The following is a 13,184-nucleotide window of genomic DNA, read 5'->3' on the forward strand; positions in this document are numbered from 1 at the left end:
GTGGTCCATGAACCACAGGTGGTCTATAAGCTTGGTCCAGGTGGTCTGCAGCATGTCTGTAAAAATTCAATTAAGAATCGTACCACTTGTAGCATAGCACATTACAGTTCACAGAACTGTAGAGTTGGCAGGTATTTCCAAGGGTCATCTAGTCCAGCCCCCTGCACCAGATGTTGCCGCAACAGGACACACAGCATTTTTCAAGTGGTCTGTGGGGGGGAGGGGAATGTTTGGGAACCATGGCCCTAGCCTGTGTCACCGTAAAATGTATCTCACCCAGTGATGAAGCCATGAGATTGCCCCCACCCTGAACTTAGAAAATGTTGTGCCCCCAATGTAGCCTCAAACTTGGGTCCCCAGATGTTTTTAGACTACACCTACCATCATCCCCGACCCCATGGTCCTGCTAGCTAAGAATGATGGGAGTTGTAGTCCAACAACATCTGGGGACTCAAGGCTACCTTAGTGCTCAACAGGCATGGCCAAACTTAGCCCTCCAGCTGTTTTGGGACTACAGTTCCCATCATCCCTGACCACTGGTCCTGTTAGCTAGGGATGATGGGAGTTGTAGTCCCAAAACAGCTGGAGGGCCAAGTATGGACATGCCTGGTTTAAGATGTCAAGGAGATAAAGAACTACACAACTTTTGGAAGAAATCTGAAGGCAGCACTGTATCAGGAAGTTTTTGACATTTTTAAATTTGTTATATTGTACTGGAAGCCTCCCGGAGTGGCTGTGGGCCCGGATGGGCAGTGTTTTTTTTAAATTATTATTATTATTATTATTATTATTATTATTATTATTATTCACTGGTGATAGCTAAGGAGGTCTCTCAGCTTTTCCTGTTGAGGAAAAAACCCAAAACCGTAAGGCTACATGACACATAGCCCTTTTTGTTCTATATGAAGTTGCCTTTCTCTCTATGCGTAACAGCTAAGCAGTGTGTAAACTGCACTGCCTATGGTTAAACCCACAATGCAGAAGGCCACATCATTCTGCTTTCTCTGGTGCACAGAACATCACAATGAGTTTTAGCAAGGGGAGGGCTGTGGGACCTTTATGAGCTTTTGGGAATTGCATCCTTCTCTTCACGGGCCAGACTTTGGGGAACCACATTGTTGAATCACGTGTCACAAGTTGCCTCGGGTGCAATCCTGTATGCCCTTGCTTCTGTCTGACTGGTGGGACAGTCATGGCTGAGCAACAGAAGGGACTTCGGTCAACAGTGAGCGTCATTATCCGTTCATCCAGCCTCCTCCTCACCCCCAGAATTGAGTGAGTCATTTGTTCCCCATCGCAGTAAAGATTCATTTGTGTCAAAGTCATATGAACTGCCACAATCCATTTCTCCTCCTTCCCTTTTTGCTTCGTTTAGAAATGAGAAGCTTCTGGGTTGATGCATCTTTTACCTTTCAAATTCACAAAAACATGTTATTGGGTTTCTCCTCCACACTTTCCACTTTCCGTATTCCCAGAACCCTCAATAAATAAGTTTCCAGAGTTCTTTGGGTAAGCCATGCACCTTATGCATGTGACCAGGGTTCAAGCTGGTCTCTGACCATAATAAATTTCATGATCAGGGTGTGTGCAACACTGAGAGGAGAAACTTACATTGGGAAAATAATGTAGGGAAAGAAGTTAAACCACCACAGTTCTATCCTGAATCTCTTGTGTTCCCTCCTTCCCGGTTTTTTTTTTTTACTTCTTCTTCTTCTTCTTAAAGGGGGATTCTCATCAGGTACATCTTGCACCTTGTCCACTTGTCCCTTGATCCATGTTTCCTACCATGCTGGTTCTTGGAATTGTGCCCTTTTGGCGAGTAACATGGAGAGCTCTGGGAAGTCCAAGCAGGGATCGTCATGGAAGAGATGGATTTTGTTTGGTCCGTGCCACTTGGAGGAATTGCACATGAGCGGTTGCCAAATCAGATAACGGCACATTGTTTTGAAGCTCTTCTTACAGTCCCTTGTTCCCACCAGTTTTAAGAAGATATGAAGAAGAAAAATTCCACTGAGACTGGAGCTTTTTCTAGGCGAGTTTATAAATAGAGCATGATTAGGAGGCATGGAGAGAAGCAAAACTATCTGTACGTGAGATCTAAACTCCATTCCCCATCTCCACAATGTGCTCTCCAGCTGGGCAGGAAAGAGGAATGTGTTCTGAACATGGACGGAAATGGCTTTATAGAACAAATGGAGAGAGGAAGCATTTTTCCAGATTACCCTTACTTAGACCACATTTCCCTAAGGATCTAAGGGTGGCCGTGTAGATCTCTTGATTTGCTGTCATGGCGACTGGGCAGCTGCACGTGTGAACCAAATATTGAATGATTTGCCCCCGCCTACCCTCATGTTGCAATATATGAGACAGCTCCTTCACACATTGTCAAATGCTTTTTTATAGCCACTAGGTGATGAACATGCATGCAGGAAAGAGCACAATCACTCTGCCTGAATCAGCATTTTGTGTTGCGCTTACAATGGGAAATTATTCCTGGCCGGGAAAGTTTGCACAAATCTAAGTATTGGCAACCTCCTAAACTAACCTCCCACCAGAAATGCTTCTGCATCGTGATGTCGCATGTGGAATATCAATAGAAAGGCCACTCCACTCAATCCATCAGAGCAGACCTTCAGTTGCCCTGTTCCTTTTGCCTCTTGGGACATCACAGGAAGATACTTTTGAACGGGTCAGACAATTTATAAATGTAGCCCAGTATGGCCCACTATAACTGGCAGTGCCAGTGGCTGTCCAAGATTTCAGCCAGAGGTCCTTCCCATCACCTGCTTGCTTGATTCTTTCAGAGATGCCAGTGTCCAGGGGCTGTCTCTTGCTTTTCATGGCTACAGGGGGCAGTTTCCTCACATTCAGCTCAGGTGGGAGAAGCAGAGAGAGAAGAAACTTCCAGGACAAAATCACTCCCAACAGCCCTGCCGTGTGCAAACTGTATGGGTAGGGAGAAAATACCAGGCTGGAAGAGCAACATTGGTCATGTGCATTACAAGAAAGATACAAATGTGCTCTGATTTACAGATAAACTCCTTGCTGGGGTTTTTTTTTTTTTCTCCTTTGGAGCAGCTGCTCTCCAACCAGACTGGCTTTATCTGATTCTTCTATCACAGAGACATATTTCTGTGTACACGAGCAGAAGCTGAGCTAAGCCACACTGGCTCAAGGACCAGACTGGATATACCATTCTTACTACCGTCTAATAGGGAATTATAATGTCAGTCTGTGCTTCACTTTCCTGCTGGCATAAGCGATGATGCTCTTTCATGGCACTTTGGAACAGGGGTGCACAATTCCACCTACTGTTAGAGGACTCCAACTCCCATCATCCCTGACCATGGGCTATGCTAGCTGCGGGTGATGGGAGCTGGAGTCCAAGAACATATGGTGATTGCAAGGTCGGTGCAGCCTGCTGTGATGTGTCCCGAGATTTTCTTGGTTTTTTCCCCCCTCAAGGGTTTCTTAGCTTATTGTGTTCCCTCTCACGGAACAGGGCTAATGATTCTGTGTGGATAAACAAGACCTGCTGTCTCTCTCAGCCCTACTTGTCCTTCCTTAGGAAATTTCCACATAGCTGCTATCTCAGCACCAGATCACCACATACACATGGCTGTGTAAGGAATATGCATGTGTGCGTAATTGTTTTGAAAGGGCAAACCTTTGTCCCATCACAAACAGCTAATGAATTATCTCTGGTGTGTGAACAAGATATATCATGAAGGGTTTTTTAAAATGGTGCTCAGTTCTATTTTTTTAAAGCAACAACTTTGACCTCAGTATTTAAAAAAAAATATTCTGCACATATCCGAAGTTGTGTTTTTTAAAAAAAAAATTCCTGTGGTTGCAGTATTTGGGTTTTCATATAGCTTGGTCTTTATTTCAGCAAGGGCTGGAGTAACAGAAAACAAAGAAGCTATGGAGAGAAGGGTGAAACTGGAAAGGAAGGAGGGAAGAGACACCCTCCACCATCACGGGACAGCAAGAGAGGAATTGATGAGACAAGGCAGCAAACCCCACTCCCTCAGTTCCTCGTCTCCCTGAGCTCTTTCCAGTCAAGCTAGTTATTCTGAGAACTTTTGAGATTTTTAAGGTCTGGGCCAGGCATAGGCAAACTCGGCCCGCCAGCTTTTTTTGAGACTACAATTCCCATCATCCCTGACCACTGGTCCTGTTAGCTAGGGATGATGGGAGTTGTAGTCCCAAAACATCTGGAGGGCCAAGTTTGCCTATGCCTGATCTGAGCTTTCTTTCTTTCTTCTTCCCTCCTTATCCCTTTTTCCTTTTGGGTTATGTCTTTCAGATAGCAAGCGAGCCTGAGGTCAGGGACTGTCTTGCCTGTTACTGACCTTTATGTAAGAAACTTTTCAACTGGTAAAAGCGTTTCCATTCCTTTTGTAAAACCAGAAAGCCCGTCTGCATCAGGTTTCTGTACTCTGCATTGCCATTGCAATTTATTCTTCACATCACACCAGAATAAGGAAAAATCCCACCTCAGCTTGCACATTAAAAAAAAAAAATTCCACAGCTTGCACATTAAAAAAATTCTGAAAGCATAAGATATAGCAACTTTGAATATTTTTTTTAAAGGTGGTGTTCTAATAAAGCCTAATTATGCACCAGTTGCAATATAAATCTCCTTAAACAATCCATTCTTTTGTGCTTTCACCACAGTGCCATTCACCCCTTGAAATTATTCATTTGCAGATGCCTATCTAGATCCCTCATTACTGAAGATCCAAAAGCAGGTGGTGGCTGTTTTCACTCTATTTCAGAAACCATTTCCTAAGAGGCAGTTAGTCCCATCTTTTGCCCTGCTCATAAGTATATTGTTTTTATTGTCGCTTTTATATTGGTTTAAGCCAGTCTTCCCCCAAGCCTTCTAGATGCTTTGGACTACAATTCCCATCTTCCCTGATCACTGACTAGGGCTGATGGGAGTTTGAGTCCAACAACATCTGGAGGGCACCGCGTTGGGTAAGGCTGAGAAGGGAGTACATCATCATAGGAACATAAAGGTAAAGGGACCCCTGACCATTAGGTCGAGTCGTGACTGACTCTGGGGTTGCGGCGCTCATCTCGCTTTATTGGGCGAGAGAGCCAGCGTACAGCTTCCAGGTCATGTGGCCAGTATGACTAAGCCGCTTCTGGCGAACCAGAGCAGAGCAGCGCACAGAAACGCTGTTTACCTTCCTGCTGGAGCAGTACCTATTTATCTACTTGCACTTTGACGTGCTTTCGAGCTGCTAGGTTGGCAGGAGCAGGGACTAAGCAACGGGAGCTCACTCCATGGCGGGGATTCGAACTTCTGATCAGCTAGTCCTAGGCTCTGTGGTTTAATCCACAGCGCCAACCGCATCCCTTCATAGGAACATAGGAAGGCGTCATATACCGAGTTAAGCATTGGTCCACCTGGCTCAGTATTGTCTACACTGACCGGCAGCAGCTCTCCAGGGTCAGGAGTCTTTCCCAGCTCCACCAGGAGATGCCAGAGTTTGAACCTGGGACCTTCTGCATGCAAAGCTGCTACTCTTGATACTGAAGTACATCCATTCCACTTGCTTGTCTCCCGGACAGCCATTTCTTCCCTCCCAAGCTGCTAAACCTTTAGATCCGATCTAGGTGAACATTTTCTCTTGTAAATACTCACCTGGAATCATGTAACACGAGAGAAAAATAGTCAGCTGGAAAAGCATTATTTACATCCTCTGCATGAAAAGACAAAATCACAGCCAGCTGTGGCTGCTTTTCAGTTATGAAAAGTTGAGAACTCCTTACATGTCTCTGTGTGTAATGTCCACCACCCCAGGCTCCTTTGGGAGGAAAAGTGGGTAGAAATTCAATAAATAGAATAAAAATGAGTTAACTTGCCCCTGAGCTATAAAAGTATGCCACTTGTCTTTCAGCCTCAGCCCATTCCCTCACCCCATCCTCTGAAATTTTGGAACAATGATACCAGGCTGATTTACAGGGTTGTTGCATCACCCCACCGAATCTGCAAAGCACTTTGAACACTCTTTTAAGTATTCATTGTTATTATCGATTGCAAATTGCTTTTACTGTTATTAACAGAAAAACAGCTCATTCATAATATATGTTAACACCACTATCATCACCCCAGGTGCATTCTTTAAATTCTTAATCAGCATTTTCCCAGCTTGCTCTGGAAACCCATCCAGCTACCTCTCTCATCCTACAGTGGAGGATTCCAGGGTGAGAGAGTCACTCGATTTAGGTTTCGCTTTCTTGGCTGAACTTCGTGAAGGGAATCATAGTGGCTGCCAGAGAGACCACAACGATCTGGCCTGGCAAGATTCCAGCTGTGCCTCAAAAGGGACTTTCCTTTGCAGAAGTGGTTGCTAGAATTTAACTCACAGCAGCCCCAAGTCAGAATGCAGATAAGAAGCCAACCTCATCGGACTGAAGGATTAAATCTAGAGGTGGAAAATACCGACTGCAGAACGTTACCCAAGATAAGACTTGCCCTCAATGAATTCTGGACGTCTTCGGAAGACCTCATTCATTTAGACTTTCGCACACAAGCTGGTATATTATGTAGAAAATGCTACCCAAGTGATATGTTTTAAATTACTCGTCCTCAAAGTTGGGGGAAATAAAAGTGTGGTTGCATTGCCTGTGGAAGGCAACGAAGGTTTCATTTCAACTGTATCATGTAGCTGGGGAACTGAAGCTGAGATAATAACTTACCTAAGGCCACTCAGTGGCTCTGTGTGGGATTTGTATCCAGTTTCTTCAGTTCCACCAGAGCCACTAGGTTCTTTCGGTGACACGTCAGCCCAGAAAATGTAAATGGAATAAACAAAAAGGAGAGGCCTTGAGTGCCTTCCTTTTTTAATAAAATCGTTTATAAAGAACAGTGGGAAGAGCTGATTTTGTGAAAAGGGTTCCTTTTAATTTGCAAACAATCATTTTACATAGTGCAAAGAATAGACTTTGCCATTACCACATAAGCAAACCAAAAGGCCCCTCCAGAGGCAGCAAGAAGGGCAACTGCAAGAGGAGACAACGGAGCAGGTACTGGATAAAAGGCAATTGCACGTCATCTTCATCTTCTTATAAAATAACACTCAGAAGGTTTGTGAGAGTGGGCAGCAGTTTGAACAAGGCACAGATCAGGAGTGAGCAGCTAGCTCCACAGGACAGTAGGCAGGCCTTTGCTGTAACACCACACATTTCTGCTCCTGCTCAATTCTCCATCCACCCTTCCCCCCCCCAAAAATGCAAAATGTCCAGTTCTACACATCTAACTGCTTAGAAAGACTGGAATAAAATTCTCAGATACAGATTTTTTTTTGGGGGGGGGGTGGGATGGTTAGAGAGAATCACATATTATTCTAAATTAGGTTGTTCTCCACCTTGCACATTTCTTTAGTTGCTCAGTACAAATCAGTGCATGTAAACTCTGGTCTATGCTAGCAGAACTATAGAGCAGAGGAGCCTGTACTGATTCAGACTGCAGGTGGGCAGGTTCACATTACTGAATGCTCCCCTCCAAATAAATAAATAATAATAATAATTTGTTAGCTTTCTACTTGTAAATAATAATGAGCAGGATGACCAAGAACCCCTCTCTGATGTGCTACTTTGTTTTTAACTTGTAGAAAGTTTTGTTATGTAGAAGATTACAAAAATAGAATCACCCATCTGCAGCCAGAAGTTGCAGTCTGCCCTACTACCTTGTAACACGTTGACTGTCTAGATCCAACTGATTATATAAACTCTCTTTGATCCCATATATACACACACACACACACACACACACAATCACAAGCTCACTTGAGTTTGTTAGCTTTATAGCTAGCTTGCCTTCAGCACCGTCTTCCTTTCTGACCTGCCATCATTAAGGCACTCAGTTTAGCATTTGCTCAAATCCATTTTTCAGCTACCAAACCTTTGGCTCCACACAATAGTACATCATATCATTCAGAGGGGTGCCACAGCTCTCTCTTAAAACCAAAGAACTTGGCAAATACTCTGTTAGGATTCAGCTGCACTGTGCAGATTTAACTGCAAGGTTCAGAATTAAAAGAAAATTAAAAGCATAATGCAGAAGACTTTCCAATTAAAAAAAACAACAACTCCACACTTTGGGAGGGTTTTAAACAGTCCCGTTTTTACAACGCAACTGAAAAATTCTGATTTTGAAAGCCCCACACTGCGTTCCCCCCGCAACATTCAAACCAAGTGTCATCAAATCTTAGCATCTGACTTAGCAGACAATGTGTTTCAACAAGGTAGACACTCTAGTTTTCAGGACGGGAAAATCTGCTTTGAGATTCCAGTCTTCATTCTCATTTTGCAAAGTGAAGTTTAGCCCCTGAAGCTTTTGGGGGTGAGGGTTGAACAACCTTCCCAGAGGGCATTGAGCAGTGTTACAAAAGGCAAGGTCTCCTGGATGCATTGCTCAAGTCTGCTGCAAAGGGTGCTGTGTAAGGTCACGATGGTGGAATTCATGACACCCTGACCTTTCAGCTGTGGACCTCATCTGTTACAAAGAGATATTCACTGGGAAGTAAGCGCTATTAAAATCAACAGGGCATACTTCAAAGCAAACACTAAGGACCAGGGTGCCAGCCACATTCTAATGCTATTAAAACGATTCTGTGAAGGACGCTGACATCCGGTGCTTTTATACAGTCAGGATCAAGCCATGTTATGCCACAGCTTCAACAAGGCTGCAAAAACCTCTCTGGCCCAGGTGCAGCACTCCATTTATGACTAGGAACAGCTTTCAATAATTTAGAAAGCTCAAAAGAACACCACAAATATAAAACTTGTCAGGGTTTCATACCTCTACCTCTCAGCTTTCTTTTTCCCAGTTTAAACATTCAAGAAACCAGGTGGCTCTGGTCAGGGTGGGTAAACCACTATCTGTCTTTCTCATCTCCACATTTTAGACACAGGAGAGATGACGATTAGCAGCAGCTATTCACTGAGTTTTCTATGCTTTTGGATTTGCTCTCGTGCCCAATTTCCAAAAAGCAAAGCTATGGATGCTTTCTGACTAGGTCTGGGGAAAAAGGGAGCCCAGAGGTTACTCTTATGCCAAGTGCAACAGTCAAAACAAACCACTCTAGCCTATGTCCCTTCCTACTTTCGTAATTTTCCTTCTAGAACAAATGTTACTTGCACCTGGGAGACTGGTTTCGTCTTCTGGACTTAAGCGATCAGACCCAGAACCAGGCTTTCTTACTGAGGTCACCACCCTGTTCAAATCTTACCCAGACAAGTAGTCATAAAAAACTTTATCTTATTATCAGTCCACACCAGAGCCTGGAGTCAAACCATGCAGTCTCCAGCACTGTTGATAAGAGGCTTGCCACTTGTTACGACTATATTTGGTTACATCAGCTTTCCCCAGCTGGACCCCAAAGAGGGAAAATATATATCAATCAATCAGTTGTGCAATAAAGCTGGAATGTAATCGTTTTGCATAGGTGACCTGTGGAAGTTACATGCCAGCAGAGACAAGAGGATCCTGACTTCAGCTTGCTAGTGAACTACTGTGTGTGGTGTCTCTGTGCTCCACAACTGCACATTTGGTGTCCAGCTTGTTTTTTATATGAAGTCTTGAAACAAATGAGCACAGAAAACCTGGAGGGGGGTGGGAAATGACAGTGCTGCCACAGCTCTTTCAAAATTACACATCAAAAAGATGCTCACTGGGTACTGGGAAGTACTTCTTGGAAGTAGGGATTCTGTGGTGCATGGTTTTTAAAAGTGCAAGCTAAATTAGTGAGGCTTTCTATGTATAGCACCTGTCAGAAATCTACACACCAGTGCTTGGAAGTATGAACTTTCCTACTACAGAATGCACAAATACATGTTAAGGTAACTAGACAATATTCTGAAGAGAACCATGAAACTGGCCTACTGGTCAGTTTCAGGTTGCTGAAGTCTCACTATTAGAACATACATGGGAAACTTATGGCTCTCCAGACATTATTGGACTCCAACTCCCATCAGCCTAGTCAGAATGGCTGATGGTCAGGGATTACAGGAGCTGTAGTCCAGGAACATTCCCCTGCTCTAGAAAGAAATGCAGGGGAGAGAATATTGTTTCATACCCCCAGTAAAAGAATGGAGGAAGGATTAACATATTTTCCCCAAGTGTTTACCAAACAAGCCTGCTAAGGGTTGTTGTTGTTGTTTACATGCTAAGTTATAGGAAAGCCAAAAAATCTACAATTTCAGCTCCTGCTCTCTTTGCAACAGGTAGCTCCTTACCAGAAATCTACCTTAATTACTCGTCAGCTTCTGGCTGACATTTTACCGGTTGCTTTTTTAAAGCCACACTTCTGTATATTCAACATGTTGGCTCAACATCTTTAGCAACAGCAAAGTTCTAGATGATTACTGTGATTGGCTAGTGGCAGCAACAAGAAAATGAAAACAGAGGTGCATAGAAACCATCCACAGTATTTTCCAAGTTGCACTGACTGCAATAGTTCTTTGGAAATAAAAAGGGTAGCCATTGCCAATATCAACGATCAGCATAAAGCTGCTGTCAACCAGCTGCCATAGAAAGCAGCAGGTACAAAATGCCAGCAGCCCCACATGCTTTGGCCAATGCACATGGAAAGCTTGAAGGAATGTGGAAAAAGCTATCCCCTCCACATAGGTCACAGGTAGACATTGAGAGTCTGCAGGATCATCTGCCGGCAGAGTGGGCAGTTGCGCTGGTATATGGCCTGCTGCAGCAGGATTTCAGTGCACTGCTGACAGAGGCAAAGATGCCGGCAGGGAAGTAGCAAAACTGTCTTTGTTTGGTCCTGGCAGATGACACATTTCTTCCGCTCTTCTTGTTCTTTGAGAAGAAGCCATGGGTCATCGTCGTCCTCCAGAGCATTAAGCTGCTCTTTTGTTGCAGGTTTGGCATGTGATGTGCTTGGTCCTTCACCAGGAGGCTGCAAGTGCTGCCCTGACTGCAGACTCTGTTGTGTAGTTGATTCCAGATCATCTTCTGTTCTGTGCTGGTTCCTGCTGCCTCGAGCTGCTGCCTGCCATGTCTGGCGGGCACGGGGTACAGCCTGCTGATTGGTCACAGGTGGTCCTTGTCTTCTTGGATGAGTTGCTCCAGGAGGAGCTGGTCCCTGAACTACAGCAGGTCCTCTTGGCCTTTCTTGGTTGCCCTCAATCAAAAGCTGTTGCTCTTGTTCCACATGGTGGTTTCCTCCCCTGCCACCTCTGTTCCAGCTAGCCATCTGGAGGCTCCAGTCAGCTAACCTGCGCCAAGCTTGCGAGCTCAAGACCATCTCCAGTGACAAGAGTACAATCTGATACAGGCGGTGCATGTCTCTGAGCAGGCGCTGGTAAGAAGGCATGGTGTTCAAATAGCCAGACATTTGGCTTGCCAGTGTCCATGTCAGCTGAGGGTTGAGGATTAAGATGCTGGTGGCAAGAATCACAGACAGCAACATCAAACCATAGAGGTTGAGGAAGAAAACATTAAGCAGCAGCTTGCTCACAGAGGCCAGCAGATCAAACGCCAACTGGCAGGGAGTCCACAGGAGGATGGCCATAGCGATGGCACTGCTGGACAGCCGTGCAACAAAAGCTGCAAAAATATCGGTGACCCTTAGAAAGGGGCCAACAACAGTTTCCCACAGGGCCAGTCCCAGAGAGAAAAGGTTCTGGGTTCCGATGAGGCAGATGTTGATGATGCTGTTGACGAAGTAAGCCACAAGGCTCATGACGATGGCACACACTTCACACACTTGCCTGAGAAGTGACTGGCCGGATCCAACCAGGTTCCAGAAACCACGGTGCATAATTTCTTTGCTTTTAAGCGTCAGGTGGGTGAACAGGTGGCCCACTACTTTCAAGCTCTCCATGCTGGAGAAGAAGCCCCGCAGCATGTTGACAATGGTGTGCACAGAGCCCAGAGTCAAGTAATACAATGCCTCGGCAATACATAGCGAGGCTAACGTAATCCCATTCCAGCAGTTGATCACACAAGCAACCAAGGTATTGGGCAGGCTACAAACAAATGCAATGAGCCAGACGAGGAAGGACACTAGTGTGGAAAAGAGGAAGAAGTTGACATCCAGCAAGAGAACCAAGAGGTCCAAAATCATTCCCACACCATTGATAACCAGAAACACTAGATCCATAGCGGAGCTCCACATGGAGAGTGGGCAAAAATAGGAATAATTGGACTCACAAGAGTTTGATTGCCACTGAAGGGAGCTGCACCGCTTCCCAAAAGACTGAAAGGAGAGGTCCCGGTATCCTAGGAATAGATTTTTACGTTATTTCAGAGTTTTATGAAATAAGGGACTGTTTCGGCATCAAGATGGAAAGTGCACTGAAGACAAACATCGATGCTCCCTTGTCCTTGAGGCTTAATCCCTTCTTTTAAAATTTGTAGGAATGCCCAATTTGGAAGAGGAGTTGCTTTTAGTTACGTCTCTCTCCAATTTGAATATACAAAGTATTTATTTCAGACCAGGTAGAAACAGTTCCATTTTCCGAAGGGAGCACGTCTGGCTCCTAAATCAGTCACTTGACAAGAAAAAAATACTCTCACTTCACTGAGAGTTATTGAGATCTAAGCAAATGTCCCCATATGCTACATATGCTTCTTTCTTCCTGCTGAGCTTTTTATTTAAGGATTATGCTGACAGATAAGGGGTAGAAGCGAGTGTGTTTTTATTTGCATGGGGAAAATACGGAAGACCCCCACCAGACGAAAGGTGAAATTCTTATCAGTCCGCTGTGGCGAAAAAGCGGGGGATACAGTAGACGGGGGAGGCAAGTCAGGACATGCCCGCTAGTGTACCAGGGACGCATGCAGGGGAGGGGGGAGGGGACGAAAGGCTCCAGTGAAATCCCCTCCCCCTGAGGGGGCTCCTTGAAGAAGGTCTCCGAAGTCAGCTTAGGGAACTGGAGCCCAGACCGGATGGGTCTCCCTCCGCAGCCCCCTTCCCCAAGGGGAGGAGACAGCACCCACTCCTCGCCTTGACAACCGCTGCCACCTTCTTGCGTTGCACCCCTCTCTTACTTGCAAGCAGCGGAATAAGGAAGGTGGGGAGCTCGATCCCGTTAAGTCTATCAATCGTTCCCACTCGCCGCTGCATCCGAAGCTCTTACCTTCGCGCTGATGGGCGCCGCCATTCTGGTAGGCGGGGCCAACGCTCCGCAGCCAATCAACCCAG

General features: G+C 45.2%; 1 protein-coding gene across 1 annotated transcript; it reads right to left on the reverse strand.

Moving 5' to 3' along the window:
• Window positions 1–6,897: 6,897 nt before the first annotated feature.
• Window positions 6,898–13,174, reverse strand: RNF26 (ring finger protein 26). Its single transcript, XM_080983571.1, has one exon. The coding sequence runs from the start codon at window positions 12,153–12,155 to the stop codon at window positions 10,650–10,652; it is 1,506 nt and encodes a 501-aa protein (XP_080839697.1). The 5' UTR covers window positions 12,156–13,174; the 3' UTR covers window positions 6,898–10,649.
• Window positions 13,175–13,184: the final 10 nt, after the last annotated feature.

The sequence above is a fragment of the Podarcis pityusensis genome, assembly GCF_964106645.2.
Source record: "Podarcis pityusensis genome assembly, chromosome: 15".
In the NCBI taxonomy this organism is placed as follows: domain Eukaryota; kingdom Metazoa; phylum Chordata; class Lepidosauria; order Squamata; family Lacertidae; genus Podarcis; species Podarcis pityusensis.